The sequence below is a fragment of the Osmia lignaria genome, chromosome 3 (assembly GCF_051020975.1).
Source record: "Osmia lignaria lignaria isolate PbOS001 chromosome 3, iyOsmLign1, whole genome shotgun sequence".
In the NCBI taxonomy this organism is placed as follows: Eukaryota; Metazoa; Arthropoda; class Insecta; order Hymenoptera; family Megachilidae; genus Osmia; species Osmia lignaria.
In genome coordinates, this window is record NC_135034.1 from 7151232 (window position 1) to 7172407 (window position 21176).

General features: G+C 34.6%; 2 protein-coding genes across 4 annotated transcripts in view; one reads left to right on the forward strand and one right to left on the reverse strand.

Annotated features, from left to right (window-relative positions):
- The first annotated feature begins 2 nt into the window (after nt 1-2).
- LOC117605365 (uncharacterized) lies at nt 3-2866 on the forward strand. The gene is made up of 7 exons (XM_034326624.2): nt 3-280; nt 867-1285; nt 1359-1594; nt 1729-1784; nt 1855-2077; nt 2142-2350; nt 2443-2866. The coding sequence occupies exons 1-7, from the start codon at nt 204-206 to the stop codon at nt 2519-2521; spliced, it is 1299 nt and encodes a 432-aa protein (XP_034182515.2). The 5' UTR covers nt 3-203; the 3' UTR covers nt 2522-2866.
- Nucleotides 2867-7490: 4624 nt separating this feature from the next.
- Nucleotides 7491-21176, reverse strand: part of centrocortin (cerebellar degeneration-related protein 2-like) — a 52225-nt gene continuing 38539 nt past the window's right edge. For 2 of the 3 annotated variants that reach the window (XM_034326622.2, XM_034326621.2), the window contains exons 2-7: nt 14988-15100; nt 14521-14669; nt 14039-14222; nt 13231-13523; nt 12787-12937; nt 7491-8973 (exon numbers count right to left, since the gene is read on the reverse strand). In XM_034326622.2, coding sequence (XP_034182513.1) covers nt 7690-8973; nt 12787-12937; nt 13231-13523; nt 14039-14222; nt 14521-14669; nt 14988-15100 — 2174 coding nt within the window. In that variant the 3' untranslated portion in view covers nt 7491-7689. Of the gene's footprint in view, nt 8974-12786; nt 12938-13230; nt 13524-14038; nt 14223-14520; nt 14670-14987; nt 15101-17561; nt 17946-21176 lie in introns of those variants that run through there. The other variant, XM_034326620.2, reaches the window with a different exon arrangement.

Consider the following 21176-nt stretch of genomic DNA (forward strand, 5'->3'; position numbering starts at 1 on the left):
ATCAGTAAAATTGTTATGTATTATTAATCAGCAATCTGCTGTTACCATTGGAGTACGTTAGACTGTTGCAGTGCGAAGTATTTCTCATTTATACTAGGATGGAGCAGATGGCGTTCGTTCGCAAGGCACAAATTCAAAACCCCTCGAAAACAAAGGCATGTCTAGTCTTGTTGGATCTGTAGTCATTGTTGGATTGTTACGGTATGGCTGATGCGGGCTTAAGTTTAGATGACATAATTAAAAAATCGAAATCATCAGGAATGAGAAGCAGAGGTGGAGGGTGAGGCAAATTTAAGAAATCAGTAGTAAAATTGATTCTTTAGCGATTACGGTATTATCGATTTCCTTATAACCTTAAAGAAATAAGCTTACGGTTATGAAAAAAGAACTCTGCTTTCCGATATTGTCTGACAGTATATTTAACAATTTTCTCTTCCACTAATAATATTTCTTTCCAAATTGCTTTATTATTACACAGATCTCATACTTTTTCATAAACTACAATTGGTCGAAAGAATTTTTTTAATTTGAAAACTTACTTCAACCATATAGTATTGTCATGTGTATTTTAAAAGTATGCGTTTTTTTCTTACAGATGTTTTCTGAACACTGAAATAAGCATTTCTTATTACCTACATACTTTTTCTGTTCTTTTATTTCGAAAGTACATTATAGATTTCATTTATAATAAACCATTACAATTTGATTGATATTTGTTTACTACTGTCTAACCCTAATATGTGTTAATAATAATATTGCAGTATAAAATTGCAATAGGTATACATTTATTTTTTAGAAATAAACTAGGGAGTTTAATTATTATTTATGTGAAATTAATCATCTTCTTTTATACCTTCTTTACACAGTGTTCGGAGAGGAATTACTAGGGGTGCACGTGCTAATGGTTCGTTAAGAGGACGTGGGTCAAAAGTAATCACAGATGCACGATTTAAAATCATACAAAAGAATCGGGAGAAGCTTACGGATGCAAGAGACAAACTTGCTGAAATTGCCAAACAGACTGATGCTAGATTGAAATTAGATAAGATTCGTGCATCTCAATTAAAAAAAATAGAAACACAGATACCTGGAATTTCACGAAAAGCAGGTCGCAATGGACGATTATCTTTGTCGACGAATAAAATACCCTCAATCATGCCACCTGCAATGCCACAGAATATTCCAAACAATTACATGCCGCCACCCACAAGGACAGTGGGTTATAGACCACCTGCGCTTGCAGAATCTCATTATATGGGAGACATGAACATGGATTACAATGATGGTATTAAAAGAATCGATTTATTTTTTCTAATGTATCGGTTCATAAAATTATTTCATGTATTTATGTATTTCAGATTATATGATGGAAACTGCACCTTTAAGAAGAACTGTAAGTAACGAATACGCTCCTACACCACCTCCGCCACCTCCTGTGTTCAGTATTAAACCTGCATCTTCATACACATGGGTAAAACCAACAAGTAGCAATATAACAAGAATTGTACCTTCGCGTAAGCCTGAAGTTGAGAGGGAACATGATAGAGCAAGGGATTACAAAGTTATTGCTCGTTCTTCGATGGTAAATATGCCTGTAAGTAATTTATATTAATTGTATCAAAACCTTCTTCTTTTTAATTATATCTATTTAAGGTCATATCAATCTTTCGATCATTAGTGACCAATTCTCTTCTTATTTTCAGTGATTAATTATGATTAATATTTCAGACAAAACCTCCTTCTCCTTCGTACAAAGAAGATTGGACTTTTGGCACAAAATCACGGTATGTTCTTTTCATTATTATATTGTATAATATTCGACTTGTTAGTTATATTAATAATATTATTTTTCAGAACTATATTAGCAGAAGATCCAGTGGATCCAAAGTATTATGATTCACGAAGTCATAGAGATGTTGGTGTAAAATCACGATTAGATTCAGTTCCAAATAAATCACGAATCATGGGTGTTTTATCTCGTTCAAAAACTAGTTCCAGTTCGTCGTCATCGCAATCAACTGGTTATCGAATTGTAGTATCCAATTTACAAGCAAACGTTACACAAGAAGATATAAAGGTATGGTTATCAAATTATTGAGTGTATTTGATATAAATATGAATCTTAATGCTTTCTGTTGTAGGAGTTATTTGAAGATGTAGGAGAATTATTAGTGTCCAGATTAGTGCGGCCTGGAACAGCAGAAGTAATTTATAAAACATTAAAGGATGCTACAAAAGCCGTTGAAACTTATCATAACAGACAATTAGATGGTCACCCAATGAAATGTCTTCTTGTAAATCCACGACCAAAAAATAATCCAACAGGGCCTGCAGTAAGGTCCCTTACAGAGTGAGTACCAAATTTTGTCTAATTGTTAAGTATATTTTATTATGAGCATGAAGTACAAATTAAAAGCAATTTTATTTTCTGCATTTTTGTAGATCAAGAAGAAGCGTTAGTTCAAGTTATGTACAACCAAGTTTAGGAGCAGTGCATCGCGCATTGTTCGATGATTCTTAAATAAATGTATTTAATTCTAACAAAAAAATGTCATGTATAATGGCAAAAATGAATTTTATTCCAAATATTTCTAAAAGATGGTAAATACAAGGGAACTAGGTACGAAATCATGAGATTAAAGAGACAAGTAATGTGTAGAGAAAGTTCGGGGCGAAATTTGTATCTATAAAATATCACTTACTTTATTTTTAATTTGTATAAACTCAGTATGCCTCAACAGTTGATGAAAATAAATACGATAGAAAATGAATTTAAACTAAGTGTGTAAACAACAGGCACAAAAATGCTTCTTGTACATTTAATATATCGAAATAAAATGATAAGCACTTAGGAATTTTTAATATTTCGTATTCAATAAAAATGTTAAAAATGAATGCCTCTTGCATTCAAATGATTATGTGGCTTTTTCAGAATCTTATATATATAAAGCGCAAAGACGTCCGTCCGTGTCATTTTTCAACTTAAGAACCACCAGGATTAGAGATACGCTTTATACTTCGTTGGGAAGGTGTCGCAGAGACATATTTTCTTACTTCCGGTCAAATCCATCGCTATCCTGAACAAACGTTTCACGATTTGTTCGTCTTTCGTTTTTATATTTCGCTAGATCCGCTCAAACCCATCACTATCCTGAACAAGAGAGTTTCACGATTTGTTCGTTTTTCGTTCTTATATTTCGCTAGTTCCGCTCAAACCCATCACTATTCCGAACAAGTGAGTTTCACGATTTGTTCGTTTTTAGGTCTTATATTTCGCTACTTACTTGGGGTCCCTGACACCCCAGATGCCATAATGTCGGTATGCAAAATCATCGGAGATTCGGGGTCCTTAGAACCCCGAGACAATATAATTTAGGTATACAACATCGTCGGTACTCGGGGTTCTTAGAACCCCAAGACAGTATAATTTCGGTATACAGAATCGTCGGTGTTTGGGGTCTTTAGAACCCCGAGACAATATAATTTAGGTATATAGAATCGTTGGTGCTCGGGGTTCTTAGAACCCCAAGACAGTATAATTTAAGTATACAGAATCGCTGGTGCTTGGGGTTCTTAGAACCCCAAGATAGTATAATTTCGGTATACAGAATCGTCGGTGCTTGGGGTCTTTAGAACCCCGAGACAAGATAATTTCGGTATACAGAATCGTCGGTGCTTGGGGTCTTGAGAACCCCGAGATAAGATAATTTAGGTATACAGAATCGTCGGTACCCGGGGTCCTTAGAACCCCGAGGCAATATTATTTAGATATACAGATTCGTCGGTGCTTGGGGTCTTGAGAACCCCGAGACAAGATAATTTAGGTATACAGAATCGTCGGTACTCGGGGTCCTTAGAACCCCGAGACAATATTATTTAGATATACAGATTCGTCGGTGCTTGGGGTCTTGAGAACCCCGAGACAATATAATTTAGGCATACAGAATCATCGGTGCCCGGGGTTCTTAGAAACCCAAGACAGTATAATTTTAGTATGCAGCATCCACAGTGCTTCGGGGTCCTCAGAACCCCGCGACGATAAAATTTTAGTAACCTACATGCAGCTAACTGTAAGGAATTATAAAATATGATTATTTTTAATGTTTCTTAGTGTATTTCGTTTGTAAATAGTTTGTAATTGATTGTGTAATTGATTGTGTGTCTATTTTTAACATTTGTAACAAATTAATTCTTTTGTAATTAGCAATTTTATTTATATCATGATGTGAGCCGAAACATTTTAGTAATTTTTAATAATAAAAAGATTTTGTGACGTATACTTCATTTCTTTTTTTTTGCTTATTAAATAAGGTCATGGAGGGGGAATAACATTTATGATTTTACCCCTCTTCTAAGTCTCAGCCGAGGACCCCATTTATTTTACTTTTTCCAGTTATTTATATAATTTTATCCCTCATTATAGGCCAAGGCTATCTCAGTAGTCCTTCCATCCCTGCATTCCTTCCATCCCAGCATTCCTTACATTCCTGCAGCCCTTAAATATCATATTTTTTTTTTTTTTTTTTTAACGTGGTGGAAATCTTCAGAAAGACACCTTCAGCCCCCCTGGGGAGGGGCCGAAGGTAGTGTGGGATTTTTACCCACTAAAACCACCACGGTGGCCTGCACTAGGGCGGTAAGGAGGTGCTTTGACCCTTCGCCATGTGCCAAACTCCGCCGACATCGGGGGCCACACCCGATGCCGGCATTCCTCGGGCCGCGTGCAGTCGAGACCGGGGCCCCAGCCCCGAACCCCTGCGGAATTCCTTTACATCCCCCGTTCCGTTATATTTCAGCATCCCTTACATCCCTGCATTCTTTTTATCGCTACATTCCTTTCATCCCTACATTCGTTTCATGTCTATATTCTTTTCATCCCTAAACTTCTAAATATCTTCATCCCTTACATCCCTACATTCTTTTCATCGCTTCATCCCTTACATCCCTACATTCTTTTCATCCCTACATCCCTTACATCGCTTCATCCCTTACATCACTACATACTTTACATCCCTACATTCCTTACATCTCTTCATCCCTTAAATTCCTACATTCTTATCATCCTTACATCTCTTCATCCCTTACATCCCTACATTCCTTACATCGCTTCATCCCTTACATCCCTGCATTCTTTACATCCCTACATTCTTTTCATCCCTACATTCCTTTCATCCCTACATTCTTTCCATCCCTACATTCATTCCATCCTTTCATTCTTTCCATCCCTACATTCTCTTCATCCCTACATTCTCTTCATCCCCACATTGCTTTCATCCATACAACCCTTTCATCCCAGCATCCCTTATACCTCTGCAAACCTTATAATAAATATATTACAAAGACTGCTTCGAGTAAAGGTAAGTAAAGGTAAGTTTTTCGCCAGAAATTTTGCAAAATTTAGTTCCCCTTTTCACCACCAGAGGGCGCGGATTCGACATCGAAATTTTAGTTCAAATTTTTCCCGCTAGAGGGCCAAAATTTGAGCATGATTTAGTTCCTTTTTCCGAAACCAGATGGCGCTGATTCGACATCGAAATTTTAGTTCACATTTTTGCCGCTAAGGGGCGCTATTTTCTCGAGGATCCACCAAAAATTTCGAAAAATAGCGCCCCCTAGCGGCAAAAATGTGAACTAAAATTTCGGTATCGAATCAGCGCCATCTGGTTTCGGAAAAAGGAACTAAATCATGCTCAATTTTTGGCCCTCTAGCGGGAAAAATGTGAACTAAAATTTCGATGTTGAATCAGCACCCTCTGGTGGCGAAAAGGGGAACTAAACTTTGCACGATTTTGCATAAAAATGTTGCAAATATGTGAAGAATGCAGGGATGTAAGGGATACAGAGATATAAGGGATGGAGAGATGTGGGGAATGTAGGGATGAAGAGAATGTAGGGATACAAAGAATGAAGGGATGAAATGAATGTAGGGATGAAAAGAATGTAGGGATCGAATGAATGTAGGGATGGAAAGAATGTAGGGATAAAAAGAATGTAGGGATGTAAAGAATGCAGGGATGTAACGGATGAAGCGATGTAAGGAATGTAGGGATGGAAAGAATGTAGGGATGTAAAGAATGCAGGGATGTAAGGGATGAAGCCATGTAAGGAATGTAGGGATGAAAGGAATGTGGGGATGTAAAGAATGCCGGGATGTAAGGGATGAAGCGATGAAAGGACGATGAAAGCGATGTAAGGAATGTAGGGATGAAAGCCGATGCCAGGACGATGCACAAGACGATGCCAGGACGATATGCAGAGAGCGCCACCTATGCATCGTGATCCCTAACACCCCAATATGAAACAGATGTCATGTTGCAAAGGGGTCCCTGACACCCCACGATATCAAGTCCGTATGAAGCGGGTACAACCAATATAATAATAGTTCTTTAATTTCTTTCTGGAGTTTATTTAATTTAATTTATTCGGTATAAGATGATCACAATACTGTAGTGTATGATTATGAAATATAAAAAGTAATATACCATACGTATTATTAATGACATGCACTGAGTTTATCTAGGTATTAGGTATTAGTTATTAGGGAGAAGTATCGAGCAAGTAGTATTTGGAATAGTTAACAATTATAATTTGACGTAGTAAATGGCACATAAATAACTTTATTCCTTTATCACAACTACAACTTCTAAGAGAAAACAAATTTACGACTTGATTTGTCTTTCTCGTTAATCTCGTATAGATATCGCCGACAATATATATTAAAGTTGTGTACCTTTGTTACCCACGCTCATCCACATGAAAAAAAGATATACAATTAACATACAAAATACAATAAAAAAATTAATGTCTAATAGTTCTGTACCTAGTAGACACTACGCGCAATACAATTAAAAAATTTAATACAGTGACCGTTTCATAAGTAGCCGCGCTAAATAGCCTATTCTGAAGGCAGCTACTTATCGGACAGCCACTGTAGTCGAGTACCTCGCAGACACTACCCGCAATTTACAAAGTATGTTTAATTAACATTGATTACCAATACTGAACCATCTGAAATAATTTAACCATGTTTCTGTCTAAGTGTTCGTTTAAAATTAAGAAATTTTGAACTTTTTATACAGCGAGTGTAAAAAATATTCGTACATCGAGTAATTCCAAAAAAAACTTTACACAACTCGCTTTATTAATAAATTTCTTTAAGTTTATTAACCTCCATGCCAGTGCAGAGAAACTGAGAATTAAAAATACATACAGTAATGCGCGGTTGAATTTCACTACGTTTAGAGAACTGTCAGCAATAAAATTCTCGTGAATAGGATAGTGTTTTTATTCTAGAAATTAATTCGAACATAGCTTGACGAAAGAATTTCATATACTATAATAGAAAGATGATTTTTAAAGGATCAGTATAAAATTTAAATTAAAATTGGAACTCTAGTCTGTCGCCCATTAATCATTAATAGGCAACTCAAGTAAAATTGGACCGATTTATGTACAAATACTTTTTACGCAGATAATTCTGCCGATTATGGGATTTTTCAAAATATTTTCAAATATTATGCGAACATCTGAGTTCTTCTTAAGAAAGTTTATTAATAAACCGAGTTATACAAAATTATCTTTGGAATTACTCTCTGTACAAACACTTTTTACACTCACTGTATCATAACGCATGGGTCAAGCGAGGTTAAGTTCAAAAATTCAAAAGTTCTTAATTTCTTCAACCACGCGTTACGTAGAAAAAGTTTTTCCCGATTCCCTGACTGTGTTTTTAGCTTTTACCATGGCTTCTCGTTTTAGCTTTGGCAACTGAAGAACTTCTGCGTAGGTCATTTCTAACCTCTTCAGCCGGGCAACTTCTTCAGACGCAGTGCTCGGTTTGTAATTCCTATATTCGAAACTGTTATTGTGTTGGTCATTGCCGTTACGTGTACATAAATTATTAGCTTGCCTACCGGTATTCGACGATTCTTTCGATCGATTCGAGTAAGTGTACCCGTTACACGCGCCGCCATTTTGATCGGTCACGCTGAACGGTCGGAACTTCTTTTTCCCGCTATTATTCAATTTCTGACGAGCGAACTTTTGATTGGGCGTCGGGCTTCCGTCGAGTAGCAACGGTTTCTCGTTGTGTGTAAATTTTCTGTTAGCGTGTTTCTTAGCTGATTTTTTAATGTGTATGTTAACCGTCATATAATCTAAACGACAGACATTTGAATTACGTTGACCTACCATCTTTTCGTTCTTTGTGTATACAGTGGTTGACGTTTCGTTATTACTGTGTGATTGTTCGCTGACTGAGTTAGAAACAGGAGTTTGGACTCTATAAAGTGGTTCAGATACGGTGGAGGACAATGCTGATGAAACCACACTCTGATTATCGTCCGTGGTTTCACTGGGAACGTCTTCCGACGCAAACGATTGTGACTGATGTACGACAGAACTTGACAAGTCGTCTAATAGAGGCAGCTTCTCTCCTTCGTCTTTAGCTTCCGCTGCTCTCTTCAGCACGCTGAATATTTCACTGAATATTTGCCTATACTCGGGCGTTTTCCGGAATCTGCTTTCGAACGGACTATTGTCGTCGTAAATACTAAATTTGCAATCTTCACCATCGGCAATTGAGCAAAGGAACGAGCCGGGTCTTCCATCGGTTTGGGTTGCTTTGTTGCTTGTCTCGTCAGAGAAACCGGAAGACAATGTTTCCGCTTCGGAGAAATCTGTCGGGGTAGCGGAAAACGGTTTCTTACCCTCTGCTTTGGCACGCGTACCACTTGCAACTGCAGATTTCGTCGACTCTTGTTGCAATTCTGTTTCTGCTGTGGAGTTCTGAAAACTGTTGAACTCGCCGGACATCTCCAGTTCTTCTTGCAAGGACATGTATGGTGTGCGTAAGCTGTCCTTACGTCGGGGCGCTGAACGCCTCTGAACTTCTAGTAACGCTTGGTATTTTTCCACTAGAACTCTGTAAGGGTTGCTTAGATCGTTGGCTGGTACCTCCTTCTCGATTGTCTCCTGAAACACGTTTGTATTTTTTACCTAGATGTTTGACAAATTAATTTTTCAAGGTCTATGGATGTGTTTAGGCGTTCAATGATTGGTGAAATTTCTTATTAAACCTTGTAAAAATGTACAGGGTATCAGATAACTAGTGATACAACCGAAAAAGGGATGATTCTACATAAAAAACAAAACTGGAAAATTTGCCCAATTAGTTTAAAAAAGTATTAACAAAAAATTACAATAATTGACATTTTAATTTTCAGGCAATATAATTTACGAGATGATTTGAAAATAATCCTTGTGATAATTTGAAACTAAACAATTGAATGAAGTTGGTGATGCAACTAAAGTTACACTAAATTTAATTTATTTAACAACTGATTTACTTAGCAAAATAATGGAAATTCGAATTTAAATACAAAAATGTAAAAACAGGGATGACCGGATGTAAGGTTAAGGAAACGCCAGATTTATAGGACGTTAAATAAAAGAAACGATTGTTCGTTGGAAAAAATATGTTTTATTTAATATCATATAAATCTGGCACTTACATTGTACAACATAATTTTAACAAATACTTCGACTAGATATACTAACAATATTCAGTCATGCTCGAACAACATTGAAAAAAAATAACCATAATAAGAAGGCAGACTTAATTCTAAAAAAAGAAAAAAAGAAGTAAGCAGCATCACCAAATTCAATCTTTCAAATTTTCACAATAAATTAAAACTTATATCCTAATTCGTTTAATTTAACGCAGTCTTTTCGTTTCTTTGGAAATTAAACCTTTCTTTCGTTTTTCTTTTCGGCTCTATTATTATATACATACAAATTGTTCTTTTTTTTATTAATAAAAACCATGTCGTTCAACCCTCGTTAGCTTATCATATTAAACTCATGATAATTAAATAAATGTAAGTGCTCAGTTATAAGTTTACTTTCTTTTTTTACCTACACCTTATTTTAACCAACATTTTATTACTAACCAGTCTTAACGAAATAAACCACTAACTGTACTTTCTTCATTTTTCTCAATAATTAACTTCTTCAAAGTTTTCTACTAAATTATGAAACAGAATTAAAGAGCAGAATAAAATCCGCAAAGTAGTAATTGAATAAATTACAGTAATGCTTCGAAATAAGCAAGTGGCTCGGGACCGAACAGTTGCTTATTTCGAAGCAGGTACCTATTCGGCTTGACTTTGTTCTTGAAACGGGACGATAGAAAACGCGAGAAACGAGTGAGAGATCCGAGGTAGCGGCAAATCATAAAGTGATCGGCCGAGCAGCGATGTTATTTTTTGGACAAGGATAGAATATAACATGCCCTCTCATTCTCGCACTATGCTTTATTTCGAAGCAAATATACCAGACTGAGAAAGCATTATATATATTCCATCCTTCTTCTACTAACCGATGTCACTGCTCAGTCGAGCGTGAAATTTATTACCCTAAACATCGGCTTCGCGCTTTCATGGACCTCTCACTCGTTTCTCGTACCTCTCACTTTGCGGGCGACTTCAAACAAAGAAGAGGGGATAGCGACTTGCTTATTTCGAAGCAGAGACCACTTGCTTATTTCGAAGCATTACTGTATAGGATAGAGATTGTACAGTCTGTTTATAATAAGCATAGACACCAAAACCTAAATACCTGAAATTTATCTTAAGGATTTTTACTTTTTGACACGTTATAATTAAATTTATGAGTCTTTCAGTTTTCACTGTTTACAGTAAAAAAAATATTGTCTTAAGTGAAAAAAAATATTGGGTGTAATTGTGAAAAGGTACAGTATCGAGCATGGTAGGCTTTCCTACAAAAAATGGCAATGTAAGAGGAGGTCCCACCATTTGCGTGTAAATGTTTATTTGCAAAAATGTAATATTTTAATATTGTAATACTGTGACAATAATTAGGATAATCTATTACTCCTAATTTCACATTAAAATATTAAAATTATGATATTGTAATTATTATATAGTCCTATAATAGCATAATATTATAGACTTATAATATTATAATTAAAGAATTCCGGCTTCGGTAATTATTTGTGATCAAATTCATAGCATTAGAATGATAGTGGTACCTACGCTTATTTTAAACATAATGTACCTATAATACATGCCTTGATATTTAAACAACTCTAATTAAAAATGATTCTCTTTCAACAAATACTGAAACTACTCAAAGAAATCCTCAATACTTTTAATAAGTGGCCACTAATATGAAGCACTTTCCAACAACATGAATCTACAATTGTGTTTTTCAGTTAGTACTTCGTCATGAAAGAACAAAATTAAGAAATATATACTAAGAATCTTTCCCATTTTTGTATCATATAATGTCTATGTTCTATGAAATGCTAAAGGAACGTTTCACTACGATATGTCTTTGAAATTCTAATTAAAGAACTACTATGGTATCTGGTCATTCTAAATGAATTATTTTAAAGCAATTTTTTGCTATCCTTCAATGGTAATATTTTTCTCAAAACGAAGATCGGTATTCGGTATGGTTTTAATAATAATGGCATAATGCATTCGTTCTTTATGTAGCATATTGTATGAAAGAAAACAATAATTAACGTAGGTAGTTTCCATATAGACGTAAAAGTTGTCCACAACAGGGAACGAAAGTCTTTAGTCTCTTTTTTTGCCATGGATTGCTTAACGTTTGTTGTGAGTGTTTCCTAAAGCAAATAAAATTGTATTACTTTCGAAAGGAAACTCGTATCACTTAGAACCCTTACAGGCATGTGTTAGGTTGTTGCATATTAAATGGTTGATTTTCAACTGTATAAACTCTGTCACGATTTGGTAATGTAAAAGTACCATAAAATAACAGGTGCACCATATTAAATTGAAGCTGAAATGATCACACTGGAACAATCAAACTTATCAAAATGACGCATTTTAACTTTGTTTTATTTTAAATCTGTAGTTATAAAAAAAAGAAATAAACTATGGCTTAAGTAATAAATTTTTGAATATATAAATATATAAATATATTGCTGTGAATGAATCTATCATTTTATCTGCAACAATCTAAAATTGTACATCATACACCCTACATTGCAACATTTTGTTTGATTTGTACAGGACATTCTGTGATATTTTGTTCTGATTCCACATACAACAATAAATAAACAATGTAAAAAAAATGTTGTCACAAAATTTTATTTTACATTTTAAATCTGTGTTTGTGTGTAGAATGTACACCTATAATGGAATACCCTGTACTAAACCGCTATGTAAATTCTGTCCATTAATCTCTCACTGTATGCAACAAAATTGTTGAAAACAGAAAACAGAAGGAACAATGGGCTATCTTATGCCATCATTTCAATGAAAAATTACATATGATAATAAATAAATGAGAATGAAGCTACAATAAAGATTATACAAATATTATACACAGATATCTTTATACACAACTTTATACAAGTGATGTATTTAAATTGCTATTGTATAACTAAATCGGGAAAATAAATAAATAATTTGCATAAGTGACCTTGTTTTTCCATACATTTTTATAAAAATGAGATAAATGAACAAGTAGTAACGTAGTTACAAGCTAATGATACGTACTTCAATATGCTAACAATAAGTAATATTATCTCAAGATATTATTACAGGACAAAACTTACATAGCGACTTAACATTCATCAAAAACTATATGTACATATATATTCAGCAAGGAACAAAAAAATCACTCTGCAAGCAGATCTACCATTTAAAGCGAACTTAGAGAAGAGAGAAAAGAAAATATACCATGCATGCTGGACGAAAGATAGATTTATTCAAAATTGAAAATATAAATTACCTGTGCAACCGGCTCGGGTTCTCGTAGCGTGTCATTAATTAGCGACTCTGCGATGCTAATGTCGTCGTATTCTTCTTGGTTCAATATTATAGAAAGTTCGTCGTGCGTTTTGTCTAATCCTCGCAAGCATCGACCGCACAGTTGACCCCGCCTATAAACATTCCAATTTTCCGTGAAACTATTAACTACTATCAAGTATTATTTTACACAAATATTAATTAAATTAAAAATAATTTTTTAAAATACATCTACTCATATCCGAAAGTACACCAAAGTGTACATAAAACTAGAAAATTTATTATATCTCAGATAAAGCTTTAACAGGTTCAAGTCTATAGTGGTAGATCTACCCATATCGGAAGGTATCTTTCTATAAAAAAAGCCTAAAGAGCCCCTAGACAAAACCCTAGTTACAACAATGCTGATGGTCTGATGGATGCATACCTCACTTCTTCAAGCATGTTTATCTCTTCTTGAAGGTTCTTCACAGATTGCTCTGTACTGCGTAAATTATTTAACTGTTCCTCTAAGGCACTGTATCCTTGTGTCAGGGACGCTACTTGCTGTTTCAGTTCTGTGTTTTTCTTTTGTTCCCTTGCTATTTGGTTTCGTGCTTCCTGCAACTGCCTGACCATTTCTGTCACCTCTTCTTCGCTCGTCCCTCCTGTTATGGATTGTCGAACATTGGGGTCCGTGTTCGCTTCTGGGAAAGGTTTCTGGCCAGATGGGGCAGCGCTCTGGAAAACAATTTTATTTAAGTTAATATAACACCGGTGTAGTTTTCACTCTTTGATCTTTAAGATTGTTTTACTTATAATTTACTTATATTAGGTGTATCAATGCCTTTTTTTATGTTAATTAAAGATTGATTACTGTTAAATTATTGAAATACCCGTTGTCGTTATTATATTTTCGCATCACCTTATTACCTTATTTTAATATTTCAGTATTCATCAATATTTCAGTGGCATTCATTACTTTGCTTTAATAGCATTGAACATATTACAATTAAAAATTGCAGTTGTAGTAAATAATAGGTTTGATAGTAAGTTTTTTGTTTTGAAGGAATTAAAAAACAAGATCTAGTTCGATCGTCCAGCTGAATGAATCTAGAAATTCCATAGTGAAACCGTAACTTCTTTCTTTTTTTTTTCCTCGATGAAATCGAGATTTTCCATCGTTCGTAGTTTAGTGGCTAAACGGAATAACCGATAATTATCGAACTTATCTAAGATCACATGAATATTAATACCTGTTGTATGCTGCCACCCGGCGTGACCGATGCTTTCCACAGAGCGGTCTGTGTTTGTGCGGTGTTCGTCGATTGGCTCGCTGTTTGTTGCCGAAGTAGACTTTCATGTTGCTCGTTTATCTCGTCGATTTTCTTCTGAAATTCCTCGCAACGTGCCTCCAAATTTTCAATTGTTAAACATTGGCTGTCAACAAAGATAAGAGAAAAACCTTTTTTAAACAACATACAATATTATTTTCCTTTCAATACTTTCGCTTCCGGACAGTTTAATGTCGTTAGTCACTAAAGATCCGATCACGCGATATCGCATGCGAAATCGTCCACTTTTTAACCCTAGATCACTAATCTCTCGTCAAAATGACGATATCTATTTATACCTAATACAGTTTAGTGATCTAGGGTTAAATCATTAAAACTTAAATTTAAAGAGTTATCATTTAGGTGTTAGAATAAAGTTAAGAACAGATTATTAATTTACATACCTTTTAATAAGTTTCTTGTCGCTCGTTTTCTCTACAACTAGACGGTGATTCGCTCGTTCCAAGTTCTGAATGCTGACCTCAAGTTGTTCATAAATCTTTAGTCGTGAATCGTTTACCTCCCTCAGGGCAGCTATTTGTTTTTTCATATACTGAAAATTATACATTTCATTCAAATTATGAACCATCAGCGCAATGTTGATGATTTAAATCATTAGCGCAACCAGAAGAGTGGAGGATCAAAAAGGTCACTGGATCCTCCTATTAAAAAATTAAAAATCCTTTCTTTTTTTTTTTAAATAAATAGCGAAATATTTTTGAAAATCTCAGAAACCAATGTTGGGAGTAAAGTAAAATTAAGAAAATTAATGTTATCAAGGATAATTAATAAAGTATGATAAAAAATGTTGTTGATTCTTCTATTATACAATTATGGTCGCGCCACTGGCCTGAATTTATTATTAAATTACCTCTATTTCTTGTGCTTGTTCTTCGATCGTAGACTGTTGTGCTTTGACGATGTTCTCCAATTCCTTATTTCGCTCCAGGAGGGTTTTGCCAAGTTCAGCGGCCAATTGTAAATCTGAAATGAAAATAAAGTCCTGTATTAAAAAGTGTTCTATATTTTTCAATTATTTTTACATTAAAAATCACCATCTTTTAATTTATACTATATACAGTGCCTTAAGGTAATACTTTCTTCTAAAGAATAATAAAATGTATAAATTGACGTCAACAGAAGCACACAATCCTAAGAAAATTTTTCCAAATGAAATTGCATATTTTTGTCTACGTGAGAGTTAATAAAAGTATCAAGGTATAATATAAAAAAAATCAGTGATCTCATTCAGTACCATGGATCAATTTTATTTACAGAGTATAGATTTTATTTTAAATTATTATTTATTGTATTTTTAAAAGATATGAGATCTCAAGGAATGAATATGTACTCTGATTTACCTATATCAGTGTCTCCAGTTAAATTCTGTTTTAGTTCAAGAAATTTTGTTAGAAAAGTTATTAGAAAATTTTAATAGTCTAAATGGTAATAGGCAAAAATGGTTTAATCATTCATTCATTTTCTTTGAAATCATTTGAACACCAATTACAGCCGTCATTAAAATTCCTAATCCTCATTCCTTCTCAAGATACCATAAACCATTTTTCTAATCTAATAGGTAAAGTACTTATTGAATCATAAATAATTAAAATATCTTGTAAAGAGATAAGAGTTATAAAGAAACTGTAAAAATTTGTATTGTGGCAAAATTACAGAAATTACAAATTTTTCCTAAATTATAACAATTTGAAATGCTTGGAAAATTACATAAATTCAAAAAAAAAATTCAAATCGAACTTATTATAATTTGTATGACGTGTTATTCATTGTTGATCGACCAAAGTTGACCCGGGCATTTTAAAATGTACATAATCAAATTGGACGAACTCGACTTTGCCCTGAATGCATAAAAGACAATGAGATTTCAAAATAAAATCAAGATAAATTTTATTTCAGACTGATAAGAAATAATCATTAAAAAATTAAAAACAAAAATTATCCAATTTAATTCTCTGACGGCGGACCCTGGAGAGAGTCCAATTTTAATTTAATTTTGAATTTTATGTTATTTTCATTTGTTAACACTTACACTGTTCTTTTAAAAATTATTATTTCAATATATGAAACTCTTTACATGTTTTGTAAGTTTGGGTCATACTGACCCAAGTTGCGCTGTTTAAGGGAGAACTTTAAAATAAAGATTCTATGAAGAAATTTTAAATTATGAAGAAATTAATGTTCATACATGTAAGATTTTATTAATCTTGTAAAATCTATGTCATAACAACTCTTAATCGCAAGAAGATTATTTTTTATTCAGATTCTACCTGTCTTTCACTGAAATGACGGATAAACTTGTTTTTTCCCGGTTAGCAGGTTAAGAATGCAACGAATGAAATTCACGGTACGAAGGAAACAACTCTTCCTCGTAAGAAATTATATAAGGATTTACGTTACCAGTCACCGTTCGAATCCTAACGTACATCAAAAGTAGAACAATCATATTGATATCGTATCGAGTATATAAATATAATATCTTTGAATTATCAATTACAGGTAACATATTCTTCAATATTTTTGTTTATAAATTTCCAATCTATTCAGTGACCATAGAATCACTATGATATTTATTCAAAATAAATAATTTTGGGAATTTTTGGAGACTTTGATAAGTTCATTAATTTGATAATATTCACATCTGTCTATATTTGTACTGGATTGTCCAGAGAATTTGTTAAAAATAGTAATATAAAGTTCATGGTAGTCAAGTTAAAACTTTTCAGAAGTTTAATCACTACAAAATTATTTTGATGTTTATTAGAAATCTTTGAAATTTCTGAAGATGAAAAGGTTCATTAAGTGTTAATTATATGAAAGTTTTGAAAATATTTTCTCATTTCTCCATATTTCGATCTTATAATTTAATTTTATTGCATAGTCCAAAAAACAATTTACAATATTTTGAATACTTCGAAAAACTCACTAAGTCTTAATACATATAAATAATAATTTGATAACATGGAAAGTTTTGAAAATAAAAATTTCCACGTTTCTCCATATTTTGAATCTATATACTGCATAATATAAATTTATAATTTACATAAAATTGATAATTTACAACATTATCTACTTTCTCCTTATCCAAATCTATAATCAATAATATAATCAATACCTATCCTACAAGAAAATCAAGACTCTCAAAACCTCCAAAATGTAAGTCTAATTTCAAATGCAGTCCTCGTCGTACAAACAGTTAACTATTAGGTCATAACTATTAGATACCCACCAGTGAAATACCTATATGTTCCTCTACTTACACGAGATTTACCTATTATCACACTAGAAAAATTACAAATAGAAAAAGAAAAGAACAAAGTGGAATTCTATTTAAAATGAACGAAGATAATATAGCCCATCACAAGATCCACAATCACAGTTTCAATCACTATCCTAATTTTCCTGAACGTATAAAAGTCCCTTCTACCTTCAGGACCTTGAAGACACGACAGCTCGATAGAGTAATCCCAACAATCCAAAGAATTCATCTGCGTCTGTGGGTCCCAGACGACGTCCACGCTAGGGCCGCTCATCTTTCCGGAGCCAGAATCTTTTCACAATTTCTTCAAACTCCTGGACCCTTTAAAAATTTCTTTCACTCTCGGTTTATCACTTTCAAAACGATACACCTTTGAACTGGGAACACGGAAGATTTCGACTTGCTACGAGGTCGTCCATTCAGGTGACACGGTTCGGTGTACGATGATACTGTAGTACACGAAGAAGTCGGGTTATCGACCACAAGCAACCGGTTCCATCGAAGGTAGCCGGTCTTCTGTGAATCGTTGGTTAGCCGTGGAACGCGTGCAGCCCAAACCTCGAATGCCCATCCACTACCAACCTAACCCACCTCTGGTACCTTCTCCTTCTGTGTGACTCCCCCCCCCCATACCTTCTCTACCTTCGTGCATCCCCTCTATCCCTTTCTATACTTCCTCTTCGTTGCTCTCGTGTTTCACCTGGTGCAATTCCTTTTCAGACATTGGTGTGAAAATTCCTTCTTTCTTCGGGTACCTGCCTCCTGCGGCTACTCTCACTACACCCCCTCTTCTTATTCTTCATTTCCCTTCTCCCCTTCAGGTAACGTGACTGTTTGTCTTCCGTCGGTTGTACCTTGATACACGTGCAAAAGATCTGTCCCACTTTTCATGCTTTTATTTCGAACCTCATTGACGAGTATGGGAACTTATTATGTTATGTTACATAGTGGTATTGTTTATTTCTTTTCATTTTTAACCCTTCTACAGCGGAGTCTGGGTAATTTTGTGTGAAATATGAAATTAAATTGAAATTGGGGTTCTCTCCATGGTCCGTCGTCCGAGGGTTAAGTGATTCTAGGGGAATTATATTTAGATGAACATAAAGTGAGAGTTATTTTCTTCGATAGGGTGAATTTCTGTTATATTTCAATTTCGCGGGTTTAATTTAGCGCGCCAAGTGACGAGGGAATTAGCGAAGTTATTGTCTTTCCAATTATTTCTTTTTCTATAATATTATGAATAAATGTTTAATATTTTCCTGACTTTTGATAGCTAAGGGTAGGTATCTACTTGAGAATAAAATTCGCACGAGGTGGACACTGTGCCAAGACTCACCCTCAGCTAAGAATCATTCCTTTCAGCAGTATCCATTTGGAAAAAATGCTATCGACAGCTTTTCATCCGAGTTTAATTCTCAAGTGGATCCTTTTGATAAATGAGATCATCTACCCTTGGATAAATATCAAATTTAGTTAGTGTTTTCTATTCATAATTGTTCACAGGATTGGGCGTATGATTAATTGTAAAGCGATGAAGGAAAACATACTGATGTACCGAAGGTACCATTCGTCCCCGACTCTCCGGACGGATCCTCGGTACAGCGGCTTCTACTTAATCATTCACCCCTTTACTTTTCTAATTTTATCTATAAGATGCGCTATATAAATAGAATATCTGGTAATATTATGGTTAATAGCCTGAAGAAATGCCAATAGAAAGTATGCAAATTACAATAGTGTCGATATGGAACCCTCGAATTCCCACACTCGTTACCTTGGTACCCAATGCAGGCAAAGTGTGAAATTACGTTTTAGAACAAGTTACGGTACGCTGAGCTGCGTTTTACAAAACACCCGGCACGCTGTTCCAGGGCGTGGTGGAACGATAATGATCCAGTTAGCTGACGCCGCATACTCCAGTTAATGTCGGTAATATCTTCAAAGCGGTTTCGCGAAAGGTCAGCGGGATACACACGTATACACCTGTGCGATTTAACACATCTATGCCAACAATAGCCTCCTCTCTTTTGTTTCGATCGATGAAGAGATTAATAACGTTTCATTCCCAGGAGAAAGTATATTTCTCGGCTGGAGGTCGCCCGGGGTTATTTCAATCGAAATATCACGAGGAAGCGGTTTCCACGATTTCTGGTGATGAGATTTCACGTTTCACCGAGTGGATACTTTTGATCATTATGCAACTTGCGTATGCGTTTCTTGACGACTCATCGTTTCAACGTTTATCTTTGAGAAAATAAGTTCAAGGCTCCGAGAATGACATAGGATTTTATATAAATGGCCAGTTTAAGACTCTATTGTTCCATGAGATTTCATGGTGCTGGGAACGCGTAGCATGTTATTTGTTGAAATGATGGAGTTGAGGACTGCCTTGTGAGGCGAGGCAGAAGGGCATAAGAGAGTTTTGTTTTCTAATTGAGATATTTGGTACATATGTGATAGAATAGTAGACACATATTTTGTTGATTCAAGGGTTAATATAAATAGAGATATTAAAATTCATAAAAGGAATAAGCAAGTAAAATTTCGAAAGTTAAATAAAATAAAATTATTCAACAGACTGACAAGTAGGTGCTAGTTTAACAAATAAAAGCACTAGCAATAGGTAACAGGTAACTTGAATTCCAACGGTGTTATCAAGGAAGTCGTTTACCGTTTTTGCTCTAAAGCAAAAACATTAATTGCTTCTTTTACCTGCAAAAATTGTAAGGTCAAGTGTGCTCTCAATTTATATCCTTTCAATTTGCTTTCACTTTATTTTCTGCGATGTTCCTGTTATTGTTCTTGCAATTGTTCCATTGTATTTCTTAAGTGAGTTTGAACAGTAATCAATTGTATTATTTTTCATTACAGTGAAAGAGTGTGGGCTCTAATTTCTATCTGTTCCATAAATTTTATTTTTAAATAAATTTTCTATAAGATATAAGAGATTTTTTAACTCTTTCAACATAAACGTGCCTTAGGAACGCTGTAAAATTAAGAAAATGAAAATAATATGAAATACAAAATTAAATTAAAACTGGGACTCTCTCCGTGGTCCGGCGTGAAAGGGTTAATGGAAATCCCATTGCATACCCATTTCTGGTACCCATAATTAAATGGTGTAGCTGTGAACATACATCTCGAATACTTTCATAGTAACTTCACTCGTATTTCACAAAGCGAATCGTGTCCCGATGAAGCATTCTATTCTCGTTAAACTAGAGAGCTGGTGCAAAAAGTTTGCCACTGGTTCAAATGAACCATCGGCGAACCGTAGAAATACGTGGGTTTGCTTCCCATCATTGTACCGGTTGGCGCATAAAGCATACGAGCGACGTTCTAGGAGCATTTCTCCCGAAGATGCTCGCACCATAAATTCCATAGGCCTCCGTTCTCCTCTCTATTATTGTTTATTTTCATGTACATCCGCAACAACCGGCCAGCATACAACTTAACGGTGCTGGAAAAACGGTCTCCGTTCGCGAAAGCGTTGATACCATGCGAATATACTTTCAACTGTAATCGCTGGACCGCGGATGTTTATGCATTCACGACATATCCGTACGTATATGATATACAGGGTAGACCATTTAAACGGGGACACTTAAGTCAAATCATTAAATTCAAAAAATAAGAAATAGAGAAATTAATGAGATATAAGAAGCTGGACATCAATAGAGTACTTTAACACTAAAATTTAAGAAAATTAAAAAATTAGACTAAAGCAGTTTGACCAGTGAATGATTCATTTAGCTGTAGAAAAACTGAATCTCATATCCCATC